Below are 20314 nucleotides of genomic sequence, written 5' to 3'. Positions count from 1 at the left end.
AGGTATATTTAAAAAATCCCTCCCACATTATTTTATGTTGGTTTTCGGTAATTCATTGTGGAGAGATGCGATCTTTAAATGACTAGTACATTAATTGTAAGCAAAATAATTCAAGTTTTATTGGGTTTTTTTTTCTAAGTAAATGGTAATATAACACTTTAAAAGTCTAATTGTTAAGTCAAAACATGCACAACACAACGCACTGGAAATCTTTTGAATTCATGCAGCTGTTCTGATGAACAGTCTCGTTATATAATACGGTTATTGATATCGTTTATATCAACACAGACAAAAATCGAATATAATGACATAGAACATGGTACAGAATTGTGACAGTCACTCCACTTTTAGAATACTGGGTAGACAAGATACGGCGGTCAGTAGCTGGCGGTGCTTAGTTCTGATTTGTCCGTATACAGTGTATATATATTTCACTTTATTCAAGACGACCTGAAAGAGCCCCGTAAAACAATGCTAGAGCACGGTTAAGGAAAATAAAACTTGACCATATTGAAACAAATTCCGACCCCTTTGGCCAAAAGCAATCGACCAGTAAAAAGCTTCGTAGCTTTGAATGACCAATTATAACGTGTGGAACCGGTAGGATGTTGAACAAGCTACTAAATGAAACGTTTGTGTTGTTCAAGTGTTTGGTGATGATGAAGCCTGTTTAAGATGGTTTGTCGCTTATTAACGCGCTATTCAATAAAAATTGATTAGAAGACGATGAAGTGTTGGTGGATCCATAGTCCTGTTTTTGACCATTGTTTGAAGTTAACGGTTCGTACACTGATTGGGCCCATTTCTGCTGTTTTCCCGATCCAAAAATAGTGAATATGACAACAGCAAATAGATGAACTGATCCCGTGATTATTAAAATCTTTTGCCAAGATTCTGCATTCTGAAGTAATAGAATAAAATAGATCAAGATAACTTTAATCAAGATCGATAAAAATGATTATAAACAACAAAGCTTTACTGTAGTCTTTCTTACCCCCCCCCCCCCAAACTATTGTGTTGAGTATAACCCCAAGACGTACCTTTTCCCTGAGGGCTCCGGCTAATGTTGTACTGATAGAACCTCCGAGCTGGCCCAGTCTGGCCACGCCTGTGAGAATGCTTGCATATTGAGGTGACAGGTCTAAAGGATTTACCCGGTATGCTACCGTAGAATTGAAAGTTGATACATTATATTGGAGGATATCAAACATATTTTTAGCACACCTGAGCCAAGCTCAGGTAAGCTTTCCTGTTCAAAAGAATGTGTGTCACCGACCCCTTTTCATACATTGAATTATAGAAAAATCTACCAGATTGAAAACCCAAAAGTGTGTTAAATGAGTGTGAAAAAGTGATACGTCTGGATTAGTGTTAATAGATTTGATTGATTTAATTTATTAATTGAAGATTTAACGATGATTTTGAAGACCTGCTAACAGTGAATTTCGTTCTGATTTATGACCTTGTCCTTACAAAGATTACTCAAAGTACTGACAGGAGATGATTTTATCGATTATTATTTGTCTTAAAATCAACGATATGTTATTTTGCTTGGCAAGTAGTTAAATATAATCTCTATTTGAATTAGGTACATTTTTATAATATGGATCATCGGACTTTTCCGACAAGACTTTTGAGAAAACCTCTTATGGATAATGCTGTGTAATATTTTAAAATAGAATTGATTTCATCAAACTATGTATCGGTATTCGAAATATTTCAAAAAGTATATGGATCCAACAAATAACTAGATGCTGTCATTAGACAGTAATACCCGCACCAAGTGTTTGCCCCTAAATAACACTGTTTGTACCATTTTAGTTAAAAATGAAGGCCACATGCAAGCTCCGGTAATACATTTAAAAATTATAATTTTCATAACTGAAGGATGAGGTCCCTTCCCATATGATAATACACATGAGCAGCACTTTATGTGCAATTTGGGGTTGAACTGTTTGCAGTGAATTTTCAGTTAATCAATAATCTTAACATTTCATGTCATAGAAAGTATAATGATCTATATAATTATTACAAACAAAATTAAAAATTAAATTATGCCTCCTCCCTGTGGCGGTTGCCGATTTCAGATTTGCTTCTGTGTAGCTACATGTACATCATCGTGTGCACAGATTTAGAGAAGGGGTGGGAGTGAGGGTCCAGACCCCCCCCCCCCCCAATGAAAACTCATTTATATCAATTGTAAAATAACCAAAAATACACCTTGGACCCCAATGCTCTTACAGACATGTAAACGCTCTAACCCACTGCGCTTCAATGTTAGGTAACATTATTTTGGGGGTAAATATTTAATTAATATTTAATATACTTTATTGTTTATCTCAATAGGAAGTATACATCACAATATGCAGGTGTCCTGCACCACCTTAAAGCTATTATTTACCTAATAAAATAGTGCAAGTGGATTTGAAGAATAGGTCATAAAAATACATGCATGTTACAAATAACTGATCTTGTCTGAAGTTACGTACACAACACAGGTCTGCAGGTTTCATTAGCGGGTACTAGTTTTACCCAGGTCTTCGATTGTATACATACATGTCATTACATACATGTCTGTGTTTTCCATATGCAGAAAAGGATTAGTTAAGATCAGCTAAAGGAATTCATTATTGTGTTTTAATTGGATTATCATTATGATAAGTTTGGCAAGTATCTAGTACATTTCGGAACAATGTGTTTATTATGCAGAATACAGATGTAGTCAGACGATAGGAATAAGTCATTTGAATATTTCCCAACCTAGATCTCGTCAGAAATCGTTGGAGAAATGGAAGAACTTGTTTAAAACATAGCTTGAAACGAGGTCCCCCTATAAATCCAAGATGGCGAGTGTCGTCCCTTTACTTTTTTTAATGTACATTGAATACACCTTTTTAACATGACTGAAACGGGGGGTTTCAGTGAATTTATTTGTTGCAGTACACAGAAATACACATAAGATTACCAATTTTAATCAATTTTTTCTTCGGGAACAAATAATTAGGAAATTCACTATCCAACAACCAAGCCCCTTTGGATACAATTGTATTTTGTTGTGTTTTTAATAGGTCTAACAACTAATAACTATTACCATTTTTTTAAAATAAAAAATAAAGACAATGATATTTTTAGTCTTATATTTTGAATTGTTTCAGTACTGGGAGATGTGTTAATAAAATGGTTCCAACGCATGGTGATTAAACTCAACTTTTTTACAATGCATGGCCGTCATATAAAGCACAATGTGTATTACTGACATGACAAATGTACGCTGACAATTTAAACGAATACGGGATTGCTTCCGATAGAACATTTCTTTTAAGGCAAAACAAAATACTGATTTACGATGAAGATGATATTATCATCGTGGAGATGATTTTAAAAAGTGAACTTAATATTCGTATACGATAATATTTGAATCCAAAGCCGCTTATTTTAAGTTACAGTTATTAGGGATGTTAATTACGACTTGCCCCGCGTTTCGCGTTTTTTATTTGCAAAACATCTACAAACGAAAAGACCAAACAACCTTCAGCAGCAATTTATAAATCATTTATTACATACATAATTTTAGAGGGGTAATTAAATAAATTTTATAAATGCTTTATAATTGTACTCGCTATCTCCCATGGAAAAAAGTGACATGGTAAAAAGGTAAAAATGTTGTTCAATCTTCATCAAATACGTTGCCCTCCCCCCCCCCCCCCCCCCCCCCCCCGGATGCTACGTGCCTGCATGCAACGCAATGTAATGCTAGGGCTATTAAATTCGAACAATGTATATGGTGAGGATCGGATTGATAATGGTTCTGCTTGTTCTACAAATACAAATAGCGAATGTAATACGAAGTATTGGGGTGTTATTTTTTAAACAAATATAAGTAATGCTTTCTTTAAAGCTTGCATTACTAAACAAAGTATTTCATTGGGAGCATTATTAGTTACCTAAGCTGCATATATGTAGTTCTCGGTCTGGATCCCGGAAAAACTGACTACCATCCGAAATGTTTCATACAAGGGCTACAGACTTACAGCTAACATTACCTTTAAAAAATACATTTTAGAATTTGCCGCTGTTCATAAATTCATTAAAAAGACGCGCAAATTCAATTGGTAATATGTCGTTTGATATGAGATTTATGACGTCTATTTGTATTGTTTTCATAATAATTATTTTATTATTTCAAGCTTGTGGGTGGAATAAAAACAGTTTCACATGTTATATGGCATTCGCGGTACATGGTGACATTGTATGATGTGTCTCAAAAGTTCTTTTTTGGACTCGTCTACGAAAACTGCGAAAAATTAATGAATGAGACATTCTGGCGCGGAGTCTTGTAAATGAAATTTCCATTGGCCAGAATTGATTCTTTCGTGAGGGTCGGGGTAGGTATAAAAACCAATTTAATCGTTCAAAGTTTTGAATTGTCAAGCAATGATATATCAGATCGAATGTTTTAGAATGATTTATAAATCCATACAGTCATTTTAATCGGTTGTCGTGTGAGCATGTGTATTTAGCAGGCGGGCATCCTTACACCCTATTAATTTAAGACAAATGAAATCGTCCAGCAGAAAGAGAAAACAACCCCCTCTGGCATTTTAGTTCTTTCAGTTAACTTTCCAGACTGCATGTTATAATAAATTAATGATTTTGTTTGTTAATAATAATTCAACATCAATTATAAATTAACAATGAATGTACAGTCTAGTACGCTAGTACGCGAGTACACAATCTTGTTGCGATGACAACCCCCCCCCCCCCCCCCCCCCGGTCATGATACCTATTTCTAAATCAGGGTTACACACGTGCCTGCAGGTGGCAGAAGACAAGCTGGAATTTAACTGTTAAATGAACTATAAGTTACCGATATATCTCTTTGGAAATGTATTTTTCCTTAGTAAGTACGTGTAGTAACTGATACATGTAATTGTGAAAACCATAGAGGAATGCATGATCTGCGCATAATAACTGCTTGATACAATATTTCTTTTTTCCAACATGATAATAAGAAAATATATGCTTGAATTCTAATCGGAAAATATGCTGGACTTCATATCCGAAAATTCAGGCACGTAGAATCAGGGGAGGGGAGGGGGGGGAGGGGGGCTGCCCCAAAAATGTTGGTAAAGATAGTTAACTCTTACGTAGAATTCTTACGCCCGCCGAGGAAATTTATACGCCTGCCGTTTATTTGGTGAATTATTTTAATATTTCCTTAGCTATTTTATTTCTTTTAACTAAATAAATGATAATAGAAATAAAAAGTTGGCTTTATATTCATTATTTAACATGAAATTAGTTAAAAATCGGGCAAGCAGATAGATCTTGCGAAGAAATCACACGCCTGCCGAAATAATGTTGACGCCTGCCGTTTATCTAATGGATTATTTGAATTTTTTCTTAGATGTTTCATTTTACTTACCTTAATAAATGATAATTTAAAAAAATTTGACTTAATATTAATTATTTAGCACAAAATTTGGAAAAATGTTCAATGTCGGGAAAGATAGTTACTCTTACGTAGAATTCGTACGCCTGCCGAGAGAAAACCACACGCCTGTCGTTTACCTGATGGATTATTTCAATTTTTTCTTTGATATTTTATTTCTTCTAACTAAATAAATGATAATGGAATTAAAAAGTTGATTTTATATTCATTAATAAGCACAAAATTGGAGAAAAAATCGGGTAAGCAGAAAATCATACGCCTGCCAAGAATATCTATATACGCCTGCCGTTTATTTGATGGATTATTTTCATTTTTTCTTTAATATTTTATCTTTCCTAACTAAATAAAAGATTACGGAAATAAAAAGTTGACTAAGTTCATTAATTAACACAAAATTAGTAAAAATTGGGGAAGTAGATAACTCTTAGGCAGAATTTATACGCCCGCCGAGAAAAGTATTTACGCCTGCCGCTTACCTTGTGGATGATTGCGTGGACCCTGAGGTCCGTGCAGAAAATATATAAGCGAGGTTAAACCGACAATCGCAACTTCTCGGGCCTTTCCGGTGTCGTATAATTTAAGGTCCGCCTCGTTAAATGGTCCGGCCGGACCTTTAATGTTAACATTTAAGGTCCGGCTTTCCCTTATAAGAAAAGGTCCTACCCGTAGTCATTTATTAAAGTTTCTCTAAAATTAATTATTCTCTTTTGCTAATACACTTGTATCTTAAAGATGTCTTTGTTTACATAATCCAGCCGGCCATTTGCGTATGGTACAAGTATGACGGTATTATTTTAATAAATGACTTTGTGGAATATCAAATACTGATAGCGGGTTAGATTTTGACCAATTATTTAAGAATCTGAAAAAAAAACCAGGAGTATTTTGTCGATAATTTGCACACACTATGTAGTCCCTTTAGAGCGGTCTAAAATTTCAAGCACTGGTTGAATAACATTTAACTTATTTTGTGCTTATATGTGCATGGAATGACACTTTTCCTGTAACGTAACAAAAATTACACATTGTGAATTCTAAAAGTTTCTAAATTTATCATTAAAATGAAGAATTTTAGACGACACATGCAGTAAGTTTTTCTAGCCGAGTCTTTCGTTCAACAGCGCATCGATTGTAAACATTTCAGCTAGGTTTTCACCAACAGGGTGAAACGACCATGATATTTGACAGATTTGGCTAAAAGGAGTTTAAAAGTTATGGATACTCTTACTAATTATAAGCAGTCAGGTTTTTTTTCATCGCGGCAGTTTACAAAATAGACAGGATTAGGATTGCACAACATTTTTAAAACAAAAATAATTGAAAAATGTCAAGGGGCTGAATAATGTCGCCGGATTTGACAAAATGCCGGAATACACAACATCCGGATTCAATGAGTTTCAATATGTACATTATTTTTCATTGAAATATGGCTTAATTGACCGGAAAACTACTACAACGTATAATTATTGCACACATACTTAGCATAACCATCGTTTAAAAGCGTACAATTTTTTAATTAATGAAAATCGGACCTAGCAGCTTCAACATTAAGATTTACACGTATAAGACACTTTATTTGTCATATGCATGATCCTGTGCATGAATTATTTTCAATACCTGTTTAGTCTCCAAAATGATCTCAAATTCCATTCACAACTGTTGTCATTAAAAATCACGTTAAACAAAATTTCAAATTTTGAGTCGATCTCAACCGTTATATATCCAAGGAATCTATTGATTTTATCATGTGTTACGTAATTAGGTTTTTAGGGGTCTAACGTCCAAAATTTTGATCACCCATATATCATTTGATCTTTCATTTGATATTAGGAAAAAAAGGGCTTGCCTCTTAAATTAGGGGACCAGAGGGCTCTAAAGTCTTTACTGAGAGATATTATGTGAAAGGTCATAAAAGCAGATATGTTACCTCACAGTTATGTATCCAAGCAATGTAATGATTTTACCATGCAGTACATACATGTAATTAGAGGTTTTCAGAGGTCAAATGTCCGGAAAAATTAATCACCTATATATCAATAAGGAAAAATCTTTGGAAATGCAGTATAGAAGCAAAGATGCTCAAAATGATGCACTAAACCTTTATTCAACCTTTAAAATGTCGTTAAACGGCCCTTATAAGGAGATCAGGGATCGGTCCCCAAAACTTTCTTTCACATATATCTCAGGAATGGTAATGAATTTCTAAACATTTATGAACAAAATGTGTTTAACACTAAACGATCTTTTATTTGATATTAAGAAAAAGGGATTGACTTCTCAAATTAGGGATCAAGATTGGTCTTTTATCTATATAGTCATTTACTTAGTGATGTTTTGTAATAGGTTATAAAAGCAAAATTAGGTATAATACGTTTATATATCCTAACAATATAATAGTTTTCTCATGCGCTGCCTAACTAGGGATTTTAGGGGCCAGAGGTAAAATAAAAAAAAGGGTTAATCTTTTCTATCTCAATTGGAAGAAATGCAAGTGTTTAAAAAAGCAACTTAAGAGAACTTATAAAAAGCATTACATGAAGGCATTAGTACTCAACTCCTATTTCCAGATCAGTTTTGTTGTCGAAAAGTCGATGACGTCATATCACCTTCTAAAAATCGGATGGAAGACCTCCTCATTGCTCGCAACGAGATCGTGTCTAGTTATTCTTCTTCTTGGTAGACACCCTTAATTTCTCAGCCATTTCTCAATCGATTTTAATGATTTTTACAGGGATGATTTAATTGGTGAATGTCTCTTTGCATCCCACTTCCTGTCTGAACTGTCTGAAAATTTACTTCCGCTTCTGAATTATCTCCCTTTTTAATGTATTTTTGTTTTCTAACTATTATAGTTAGAGACTTGTTTATAAAGAGACTTGAAATTTATATGCAAGATAGAGTGGTTATGGTAGATTTGCTTGCTTGTTTTAGATTTGACCAGAAGTCATCCCGGTAATCCGTGAAGCTCGCCTTGACCTGAAAATGTTGAAGTTAAATTTTTTTGACAATTTTTGGGAAATTTGAGATTTGATCACGAATATTTTTATTCTCTTAAATATTTTGTTAACACATGTAGGGTATCAAAAGTTTATCTATACAAGAGCTTCAACTGACACCAAGCAAAAGGGGCTGACCCCTCATATTAGGGGCCAAGAGGGGTCTGAGGTCTTTTATCTATATCGCTTTAATAAGAAATATTTTGTAATATATTATAGAAGCAAAAATGTTTATCTTTCAGTTATTTATCTAAACAAGATCCACGTTTTCAGTTGTGTTACATAATTAGGGGTTTTAAGAGGCTAGAAGTTCAATATTTTGATCATTTATATCTTAAAAAGGAGAAATATTTTGAAAAGCATTATAGAAGAGAAGATGCCCATAACAACGTTTGTAATAATATTTAACCACCAAAGTTTCATTAAATGGCCCCTATATGGAAATAAAGGGTCGGCCCCTGAAACAATCTTTCCCAAATATCTCAAGAACGGTAACAAATTTGGAAACACTTAATGAACGAAATATGTTTAGAACAAAAAGACCTTTTATTTGATCTCAAGAAAAAGGGACTGAACCCTCAAATAAAGGACCAAGAGGGATCTAAAGTCTTTTATCTATATCTCTTTCATAATAAATATTTGTAATGCATTATAGAATCAAAAATGTTTATCTTTCAGTTATTTAACTATACATGTTAAAAAGTTATCTAATATGCTACATAATTAGGGGTTTTATGGGGCTAGAAGTCCAATATTTTGATCATTTATTTCTTAAAAAGGAGATATATTTTGAAAAGCATTATAGAAGAGAAGATGCTCAGAATAACGTTCGTAATCATATTTAACAACCAAAAATATAGGGTCGGCCCCTGAAATAAATCTTTCCTAAAGATCTTTTGATACTAAAAAAGGGGCTAGTCCCTCAAATTAGGGAACAAAAGGGATCTCAATGTTTCCAATCAAAACTCTTATACATGTATCACAAACAAAACAAGGGCGAGAAGTCCAATACATTAATGATTTATTTGTTAAAAAAGAGGATAAATTTAAGAAAAGAGTCTGTTTAAAATCAAAGGATTTTTTCTACTATTTCCTAATCATGTTTTCCTGGTAAATAGCAAATAAAGGTCATACATGTATTTTAATTTCTAAAATTGGACGGAAGACCTCCTCGTTGCTCGCAACGAGATCGTGTCTAGTTTTCTTTATTTTCCTTTTTAATTAACAAAACAAACCAACAAACAAAACTGATCAAGATGAATATAATTACATGTATCAAAATAAACCTCAAAAACAAACTACACATTCATCCTTCACCCACAATATTGCCTTTTCGATATTTGTCATCGTTGTAGACCCGTGTAACAATCTATTAAGTAGGTGCTTGCACGACAAAGAACCCCTTGCTGATCTTCGTTTTCATTAACGCATGTAAAGAAAAAAACACCATATTTTGATTTATTCTTGAATTTCTTTTGATGTAAAAAAAAAAAAAGAGAAGAAATTAGTTCTCAGTCTCTCTTTATGCCTGTTTGCAAGCGGTTAATCTAAATTCATTTTGTATATCCTTTTGTAATTTATAAAAAATGCGATGTAAATCTTTTTTCCATGCAATATTTCGGATAAAGCAATGAAGAGTTGTTTCTTGAAATCTTATAAGACCATAAAATTGTAAAATGCTAACATTGAAAATTGTGCCCGACTTCTTTCTTTTTTAAGGTAAAACTTTATTGATTTAAAGAAACCTGATTCTTTGAGACAAAGTAAATTGACATAATCAATAAGAGTTTGACAATCTCTAACGGCAAGTCTGTAGCTCTTAATCTGAAAAAAAAATCGGATGGACGACCTAGGACCCGGATCGTCCATCCGAATTTCTTGAATATTGCCATTTCTTTCGTACGCGGACGCAATACTCACCGAGACTAAATGGTTCGTATCTTAAGTTTTAACTGCTTTGAAAGGTACATGTAATATTGGCATTCCGATTATTTTGAAAATCGATGAATAAACAAACTGGTTAAAATTACCGTAAAATTACCGACATAGGTCTTCCCCATGCGCGGATCTAGAAGGAAAGGGGGGTGGGGTGGGGGTTCCAGACCCCCCCCCCCCCCCCGCCGCAAAATTTCGTTCAATTACGTGTACATTAAAAACTTACCAAAATTATGCCTCGGACATCCCCTGGCAAACTCAAATAACCGCCAGACCTCATCCCCCACCCCGTTAAAATTTTATGATCCGCGCATGCTCCCCCTCCTCGAAAATCAAAATTATTCTTCAAAACCCCCTGTAAAATTTCCAGGATCTTCGCATATATACTGAAAGATTCATTTGCGCTTGCGTTCGATAAAAATGCGTGTAAAATGTTTGCCAATGGTCTTTTTAACTTCATACCGGGCATAACCACAGTCCCACTGTGTGAATAAAATGCAGCGAATCAAAGTATAGACAACGTGTAAAGATCTGTATTTGCTTATAAACAGCGAGAATTAAAGTTCACGCTTCTGGCTGTTACAGTGGCTCTTCTATTTATTTGAACTTACCCTTAGGATAAAACAGAAATTTGACGTATAAATCGCATTTGCAGACAAGAAAAGAAGTTTAAAAAATGTAAATATAAGCATTAAATCATTATTTTTTGAAAGATATAGTCTCATAACTGCAGCGGTGTGTGCATACAAATTTTCATAACACGCTAGCGCGCGTTACTCAATTTGTATGCACACAACGCTGCAGTTATGAGACTATATCTTAAAAAAAAAATAATGATTCAATGCTTAAATATATTGTACCATGGTCAGCTATCAATTTTTTGTATTACGTCACAAGTCACGCAGCTACGACGGAAGACCTAATCGTTGCTTGCAACGAGCTCGTCTCTAGTTTTCAAGAACTAACTCTTGTCAGCGGTGATGATTTGTGCTTAGGTCCAAACACAGTTTCAGTTTCGGTTTGCTAGAGTATCTGCATATTTATTTAAATCAACTCCCAAAAATGAATCAAATGTGCAGGTTCTAGTACAATAGAGGATATGTATACAAAGAAATTAAGCAGATCGGACAGGATTTGTTTACATATCACGTGACATTGTTTTTCGCGAAAATCTCACCAGTTAAGTGAAAAATGTACACATTCTATACACTTTTCTATGCACTTTGCTAATTCGAATATGCGCCATGAGCATTTAATTTACATTTTACATAAGATTCTTCTCAAAAATAGTTCGCCAGAAAATTTTAACACTAATGTGGAGCCATCCCCAAGGCGTCAAGTTTTTTAAAATCCTGATCCCTGGGTTTAGGGTTTGGCCACGGGGGGGGGGGGGGGGGGGTAAATTTTTGTATATATGGGAAAATCTTTAAAAATCTTCTCATAAAAATTTTGCCAGATAAGTGAAAACATATATTTATGTGGAAGCATTCTTGGATAGTGTTGTATAAAATTTATTCAACTCATTATCACTGGAGGTAAGGTGGAAAACAATATTACCATTTTTACTAAGGTATTATTTTAGGAAAATTATTTAAAATCTTCATTATTTATTAGGAACTCAATGTTTAAAATGCACTCAAAATTAAAATAAAATCCGCAAATTATACAATAATTTTAAATTTGATTATTTAAAGATGTTTGGATCCGAATTCTGTCAGTTTGGTATTGTTTCTCAGGTGAGCGATGTAGCCTCTGACCTCTTAATCATTTTTGTCACGTAGGGTTATAACCGAAAATACAAGACCAATGTGGCCAAATTTGGTAAGTACTAAGAACTATTTATCTTTCTCCTTCTATAATTAAAAAAATTGATTGGTCAATTTATAAAAATTTCTGGAGTCTGGATCAACCTAGATTAATTAAACAATATTGTAAAGGAAAAGCTTCTTTCTCTCGCACCAACCTGCAATTCCAAATCCCGCCAGCCCTTCTGCAATGATTAACAGGATAATTGCTGCAGTGTAGTTTTTGACGAAACCCACAGCTATGACTATTACGGCCTCTGGACCAAATCCTTCAAAAGTATCATGATTATTATTTGTTATTAAGACATAGCTAATGTGACAAGTTATTTTTTTGGTGCTTTACACCACAACCATCTATTAAGTCAAGGGTTTCTGATTTGAACCTCTCCTCACGAACGGGTTTGTTGGGAACGGGGTGGACCGAAATACTTGGCTAGCGAAGATGTACTACAACTAGTAGATTTATTGTTCATGGAACAATTATAAACCTTTCCACCTTTCTTATTTTGTTTTAAAAATTTCAAAATTGTTCCCATGAGCTTTTACCCCGTAATAAAATTACACATGCAGTATTATGACATACAGGTACTTCGAAACAAACGAGTGTCTGTGATGTTACTCCCTAGGAATGCCACTTACCAACGAGAAGGGACAGTTTGCGACCAGCTGTTGTTGATATCTTCTTCTTTTTAATTAATTTATCCATAAGAATTCCACTTAAAACGATAAAAACCGACATCAGAATGGGCGGTATAGATGTCAAGAATCCAATCTATAAAGAGAAGTGAGGATGGAAGACTTTCTACAAGGATCCTTAACTAATTCCTACAAATAACAACACTTTAACATGTGTGTACTTAATCCAACACTAGTAAGTTACCGTCGCAACACTGAGCGCAAAGACGTCAGCAAAATATTGGGGTATCTCCGTAACCATTGTGGCAAAAACCCAAGACCTTGTTACATTGGCCAGCAGTAATGCCCAGACAGGAAGTGACGTAAATATACCCTTCCACGGAATGCTCTTTGCCTTTTAAAATAAAGGAACAAGCACATAACATAAAACATTCAAATAAAAAAACCCATTTTGCATGAATTCAAAGATCGCTGACCTTGACTGCCGAAGCCTTTTGCATATTTGCGCCCTCTTCTTCATAGACTCTTCTCTCTTTCTCGCTTAGACGAGGGTGTTGTTCTGGAGTTTCATAGATTGTACAGAGCCAAATAATCGATAATACAACCCCCAGGGTACCTGGAATTAAATAACAAGTCAAGCTATCATAAAATTTAGAAAAATGTTGTTGTTGTTAATGTATATGTTGTTGCAATTGAAATTTAGAAAAATGAATCATTTAAAAAAAAATGCCTTAAGTTTTTGTGTACTAAACTTAAAGGTATATATGCCGTTTTAAATTAAAACTTAACAAGAAAGAATTTTTTTTCATTTTTCCATTTAGCCACAAAAGTTATTAACTTTTTGCAAATTATACAGTTTAAATCAAACTCAAAATCAGTTTGGATTGAAATGGTTTATGCTTTTAGAATTTTTAGTTAAAACAAAGTAGAACAAAATTTTGAAAGCTTTTGTGGAAAGAAGAAACCGGAGACCAAACATCGTATTTCATATGTCATATAGTGTTACCATGTCTTGGGTCAATATTTATGTTCCGAGAAGGTGTTAGGGAAAATCACCACCATCTAGTAGAAAACGCGAGAAAAATCTTCAGACAAATATGGTACGGCAGACACCACACAAAGTATAAGATAATTGAGTGCTTAAATCTCTGTTCCAGACTTCTAATGCCCAAAGAAATTTTAAATTGTTTAAATATTAACACTTCCTTTTCGTGTAGTGGTCGTGATTCAAGACTCCAGAGTCTTGATTTCATTCTTGAAAAATATAACAGAAATACTCAAAAGCATGTGAGTGGTGTTGCAAACAATAATAAATGGGAAATTAGATAAAAAAAATTTGATAATCTAGAAATATTATCCAAAAAGAATCCACGACCACCACACGCAGCCAAAACAATTTCAAAATTTTACCAAAGAAAGAGAGAACCTCAAGATAAAAATCAGACGGTCATATCATTTCAAACCCAGTTCAATTTTTGTATTTCTGGTTTAAATCAATCTGCTGACAAAATATCTCAAAATGTATTGACATTTACCCCTTTCTCTTTGGGAAATATGCGAACAATTTTTACAGATTTTCTGTTGCACTGTAAGTACCCAAGCCCTTTAAAATTTAAAAAATTCCCCATTTCAAAAACGGAGCAAATATAAATTTCAAAAGATGAGAACAAGACTAAAGCTTTTGGTTTTAATAGATGAAAACATTTCTATGCTACCTTCGGACAAAATTAGAAAATTACGAATCCGACAGAAAATTACTTAAAAATGCCAAGAATCAAGTTTATTAGACTTCCTAAAAATATTAGAAGTGAAGTTTTAGATTGTTCTGTTTCTTTTGAAAAAAATTGTTGAAATACGTATTTATTTAGACAGTTCTTACACATGCATCAACTCGGACTTGAAGCATTTCATTAAGCGAGTATGTACAAAGATGAAACTGTAAATATTGTTTACTGCCGTGTACGTTATATGTTATTTTATGCTAGTATTTAATGATATTCAAACTTAAAATATATTTGATGTGTGAATCTTAACTGTGTGAGTGTGTATTTTATTATGTTCATTTCTGTAATAATTATCGTTACAGATCACCTTAAATTATATACTAAGTACATTGAAAAATATATATTACAAGAACCCAACAACAACGATTTGCGTTAACATCAAAATGCGGCTGTGACATAGAGATAAACGGGAAAAAATAAAAGCATTTATTTAGCTAATGCTGGATTGGTAGAAATGTTAAGCTCTACAGGTAAAACGCGACAATGATTTTTCTTAGTTTTCTTCTTAATTAATTCTTAGTTACGCATCAAAAATTTCATCATTGAGATGTTTATTTCAATTTCAAATAATTTTCGGATCGGGTTAGGGGAGGGATCTTATTAGTTCTGAATAACAAGGAAAATTTAATACAGTTTTGTACAGGATGAATGCTTTTAATTAGGGTTAGGGTTAGGGTTAGGGTTAGCAAAAGAGATTAAACTTGTAATAGTAAGTACTTTAAAATTATGTAAATCTTAGACAGTTAGCCTTGGGTCAGCTGAGAGGAGAAAACTCATTCACCATTTTTAACACTATATAGAGCAACACTTGTCGTTTTATTCATATTCATAGAGTCTAGTCTTTGCGCATGCACCAACATAACCCTGGAATTACTAGAGTCAGTTCAATCAAACGCGCCCTATAAATTGTATATGTTTTGAGTCGTACATTTGAGTTTGAGTTTGATCCCAGACGGGATAATTTTGCATTTATTATCATAAAAGTACAATGTGTGAAAATAATGGTCAATTGCAAAAGAGCTCTCATCGATTGTCTTCGACACCGATACGCAACCATCCTCATGAAATGCAGGTGACAATATCTATTTTTCTGTTAGCAGCACACAAACCTGTTCAAATGTAAACAACCCTGTCGTATTACATGTACCTCGTTCTGAATGCTGCTTGGCTAGTACCTCGTTATTATATTTTTTTTTAAATTGCTAAATTTTCTATAAACTTCTTTTTCATATATATATCAAGTCATGCTGACAAAATTTGGGTCTGGTTTTTAACATTGCAAAAATGCCGTTAAAAACGGCATATATACCTTTAAGTATATATAAACACAAAATCACAAATATGTATATAAAAACAAAATTGGGGATCAGTGTTCCCCATTTTTCCTGTTTTAAGGTAGCAAGGGACAGTATCGAATAAAGTACCCGTCAATATTTTTGTAAAATTGAGAGTTGCTGTACTTGAAGGCTTATGAGTGTTGCTAAAATTCATGAAATGATTTTTAATGATTATCATTAGTTAGAGGGGTGTCTCTTGTTGAAATTGATATGCAATATGTAGGCCCCTTTCGTAGGTACATGAGAATCAGAAGTAAAATGCGAAACCTGCGGCTTTGACTGTTGTGCTGACTTTACACAGTGAAATTGCAAGTTACAGACGGGAGGTAAAATAACACGAAAAGTAGGTGGATGGGACATTGTAAACTATACACCGGTAAGTTTCTGACATGTGATAGTGCAGCATGCACGCGGTAGGGAAGGTCAACCCTCTGCAGGGAATTAGCTGGGGGAGGTCTAGAAAGCTGAAAAATCATGAAAAATTAGCAAAATATGAAAGGGTCAAAATCTCATAAAAACCAGTATGTAGAGAATTTTACAGGTTTTGATTAGCAATTTTCTTCAGAAATTGGTGATTGGCCTTATAAAGAGTGAATTAAAGGTATTTGTGCTGAATGGGAACTGAGGAAATTCTAGTTACAGAGTTCCGAAGACATGCATCCCTTGGCTACAATGAATTGGATTAAAAAAACTGTCCCCTGCCACCTAAAGGGACTTGGACACGATTTGACTTAAAATTTTCAAATTTTATTTTCCCATTTTCAATGTTTATACTGATAAATATAGAAGTTTACAATGCTATGTCAAAATTTGAAAGTCAAATATCAAGTTATAAGCAAGATACAGAGATTATAATGGTTTGTTCCCGTTTTGCACACATTTGAAAATTAGGTATCGAAAAAATGTGTGCGAAACGGGAATTTGACCAGGTGAGATAATTGCTTAATTGCTATAGTCTATATCACAGATCCTGCGAGGGCAATTGACAATAAAATAAATAAAACATATCTACTCGCAATTGAAATTTACATGTATTTTATGTTACAATATAACTTGCATAAAAGCACATTTACATAATAATTGATATCCATATTCATAAATTTGATTTCAAACATCAATTTGGTCATGAACAATTTCATTATTTTTTTTAAACAAGAAAGATTATTGCAAAAGTGTTGAATATGTAGTGCTTTTGTTTAACTAACTGCCGATAGGAAGTACATGTACATGCTAAAAGTTTGAAGAGAATATCTTAATATTTAATTATTGCTTTTGCTGACATAAATGGAAGAAATGTGTCTAGTGAAAACGCTGCTAAAATTTTTCATTTATGTTGTGTTATATCTTGAATAATCGAAGAAAATAGACAAACTGTATGATGATAAATAGGCAATTTTATATGCATGTTTCAAAAACTGTAAATTTTATTTCACAAAACCTATCAAATGTATTCCCAATTCATGCATTTTCAACCTTTTTCAGTTTGAGGTACCCGTATATCGCATCAATATTAAAATATTATTTTTGTCAGATTTTTTATGTATTTAACCTCCGATTTGAAAAACTAGAAAGTGACCCGCCATATACTAAAGCGGTGATGTCATAAGAACTACTGTCAAGGTCGCTACTTCAAACATTGAAATATTTTGTGATAAAAATCTGTTTTCTTTCATAATATTCTTTCTGTTGATACCAGACAATCAATTATAAACATGCGTTTTACATAATTTGCAACTCAATTGTAAAAAGAGACACGGAGTACCCCATATGACTGTCTATGTAGTTTTCCCCTTCATCATATAATTATCCATTGAATCAGCTTCCAATTGGCTTTGGACCATTTTTCCTAATTCATTTGGTTTTATATTTAAGGTAAATGGACAAAAATGTAAAAGTCAATTCATCTAATCTAATCATTATTTTTTAATCAGACTTTTTAAATATATCATTATCTTTATTTTATCAACCGAAAAAAAAATGGTGATAGTTATTATTTATTAGACCTAAAACACAACAAAATATCTGTATCTTTCTTGTTTTATCGTTAAGACACTGATAAAACACAGGTAAAAATCCAGGTATAATCTTTGACCGAAAGCAGACTATAATTGCTATCACAACACAATTCACACCTATTGTACTATACCCAATTATCAAATGTGTGCAAAACGGGAACACACCATTATAATTCTTTGTTTTGTAAACAAAGCTCAAAAATGTCTTTTTTTACAAATGTGTTGTATTGGTGTAAGTTTCAATCAAATGTATCTTTCTTTTGTTGAAAATAGTATTTATGAAGATATTGAATTAGTTTAAATTGTTTTTTGCATGTTATTATGTCTAGGAAATGGTAATTCTCTACATTTCATTTTTTGTAAACAACTATAAGACTCGAGCTTTGTTTACATAACAACCAATTCTTACTTCTGTATCTCGCTTGTAACTTGACTTTAACATTCAATATTTTGGTCAATCATTTAAAATGCACCAGTTAACCATTTTATACATAAAAAATAAAAATAGAATTTTTGATCTCAAATCGTGTCCAAGTCCCTTTAAGTTCAAAATGTAAATGATTATCTTTAAACAAGAGTCTACAAAATGTTTCTGATTATGTTAATTGATAGACCGTGCCCTGCTGACAGATGTGTGTGTTGTGTCTATGTTTGATGAGAACTCCTCCCATTCGTGACTGTGTTTATTACCGTATATCAACAGCCCAGCGTTCCAGCTGATGTAACAGGTGGCCACCCCCGTCACCACCGAGGCGAGGGTGGTGCTCAAGTAGACCCCTGAAGAGACAGATAGAACTAAGTGCAAGTGTTATAGATGTGATAGATCTCAAAATGTCACACAAATCAATTCACTTAATTGTCAAGAATGATACAAATTCTGATCATCAAATTATTAATTTTCCCAATTTTGACCTGAGTATGAGAATCCGACGATTCCAGCCCGCTCCGACACTGGGGCCCACGCCGACAGAATGGCGCTCAGCGCTGGCTGACACATACCCTTTTGTAATGACAATTCAAGTTTATAATATTTTACATGAAAAATATTCATAATCCATATGACAAATTTGGAAAAAAAAAAACCTTTGGCATACCTCTGCAAGTCCTTGGATGAATCTAATCGCAAATACTATCATTGTACTGTATGGCATTAAAAATGCCAGGACCAAGAAACAAGACCCACTCAGGAAGATGGATCCTCCCAGTATTCTATTTAAGACATTGGATAAGTGAATTTGTAAAATTCTTTAATAAAGATACTCCAAGTCAATGCTTTTCTAACAAATTGCTATTTTGCATGGCATAAAATTTTCTGCAAAATACATATGCAAATTAAACTAAGTTTACAAAAATTTAGATTATTGATATTCAAAATTTGTACAGTATACTTTGATTTACTATTGTGTTTGTTGATCAAATTTGGAGAGATACAAAAGTATCATTATTATTTGCATTTGAGGCAGGCGAAAAAACAAATTATGAGTCAGAATTAAGGGACAACAATACTTGAAAATATTCGATTAATTTAAACCTATGTTTGCGTTTTATAAATGTAGTCATTTGTTGATACGTCATTGGTGATCCCCATCTAAGTCTGACTGACTGTAAAGATCGGTCTATTTTTATCTGTTTAACCACACCAGTAATTGTTTCTGTCCAAAAGAAAATTCTTAGACCTTAGACATAGATAAACTAGTTTACCTAGAATGATAAAAGCTAATGCTCACTTTGTAGGAGAGAACCTGAGTGCTAGGAATCCCCCAGGTACCTGAGTGATGACGTAACCCACAAAATAGGCTGTGTTGAAGTACTGTGACGTAGCAACGCTCCAATCCAAATGTAGGTCGTACGCTGTGCCGTTTAAATTGCACTTGAACATAAATCATATTTCTATATGTCATTTGCAAATATATAATAGCGAAACCGATAGAATAGCAAAAACATTCAATTCTGTATACATGTATTTACATTCAGTGTATATTTTCCCTTATGTATGCATTGGAAATCTGCGACAATCAATTTCCTATGAACACACTTAGGTTAGATGATGAGTTTTATTATGACGAAACAAACGTCACAAGCGAAAATCAGAGTTCACGCTTGTGGCTGTTACACTGACTCTTCCATAAATTTAACTTACCCTTAAATAATTTGCTAAATAAAATCATTGCCATGTTTGATGCTTGTGGTGTGTTTAAAAAAAAAAATAATGGGTGAATGTTTTGCATAAAAACTTAGTATATCGAGCCATTTTCAAGGAACATTCTGCATAAAATAGTATAGTCTCTTTCACTTTTGATGTTATTACTAGGTCAGGCGCGGATCGAAAATCAATTCCTACAACGCATGTTAAT

General features: G+C 33.4%; 2 protein-coding genes across 9 annotated transcripts in view; one reads left to right on the top strand and one right to left on the bottom strand.

The window, feature by feature from the left end:
- LOC128175359 (uncharacterized) overlaps positions 1–20314 on the top strand; it is a 60891-nt gene that overhangs the window by 18329 nt on the left and 22248 nt on the right. Inside the window, exons 5-6 of one of the 6 annotated variants that reach the window (XR_008242671.1) lie at positions 12165–12204; positions 18573–18689. The exons of 2 other annotated variants lie outside the window; for them this stretch is intronic. The gene's annotated coding sequence lies outside the window, so the exon portion shown is untranslated. Of the gene's footprint in view, positions 1–12164; positions 12335–12773; positions 12913–18572; positions 18690–19694; positions 19800–20314 lie in introns of those variants that run through there. 3 more of the 6 variants (XR_008242674.1, XR_008242675.1, XR_008242673.1) reach the window with 3 other exon arrangements.
- The window catches only part of LOC128175360 (vesicular glutamate transporter 3-like), a 42924-nt gene continuing 22683 nt past the window's right edge, over positions 74–20314 (bottom strand). For all 3 annotated transcript variants that reach the window (XM_052840924.1, XM_052840926.1, XM_052840927.1), the window contains 10 exons: positions 19688–19830; positions 19055–19169; positions 18873–18960; positions 18651–18737; positions 13301–13440; positions 13069–13218; positions 12828–12960; positions 12347–12457; positions 1041–1162; positions 74–901 (listed from right to left, as the gene is read on the bottom strand). In XM_052840924.1, coding sequence (XP_052696884.1) covers positions 671–901; positions 1041–1162; positions 12347–12457; positions 12828–12960; positions 13069–13218; positions 13301–13440; positions 18651–18737; positions 18873–18960; positions 19055–19169; positions 19688–19830 — 1320 coding nt within the window. In that variant the 3' untranslated portion in view covers positions 74–670. The remainder of the gene's footprint in view (positions 902–1040; positions 1163–12346; positions 12458–12827; positions 12961–13068; positions 13219–13300; positions 13441–18650; positions 18738–18872; positions 18961–19054; positions 19170–19687; positions 19831–20314) is intronic.

Source organism: Crassostrea angulata, chromosome 3, assembly GCF_025612915.1.
Source record: "Crassostrea angulata isolate pt1a10 chromosome 3, ASM2561291v2, whole genome shotgun sequence".
Taxonomy (NCBI): domain Eukaryota; kingdom Metazoa; phylum Mollusca; class Bivalvia; order Ostreida; family Ostreidae; genus Magallana; species Magallana angulata.
This window is presented reverse-complemented; position numbering and strand designations above follow the sequence as displayed.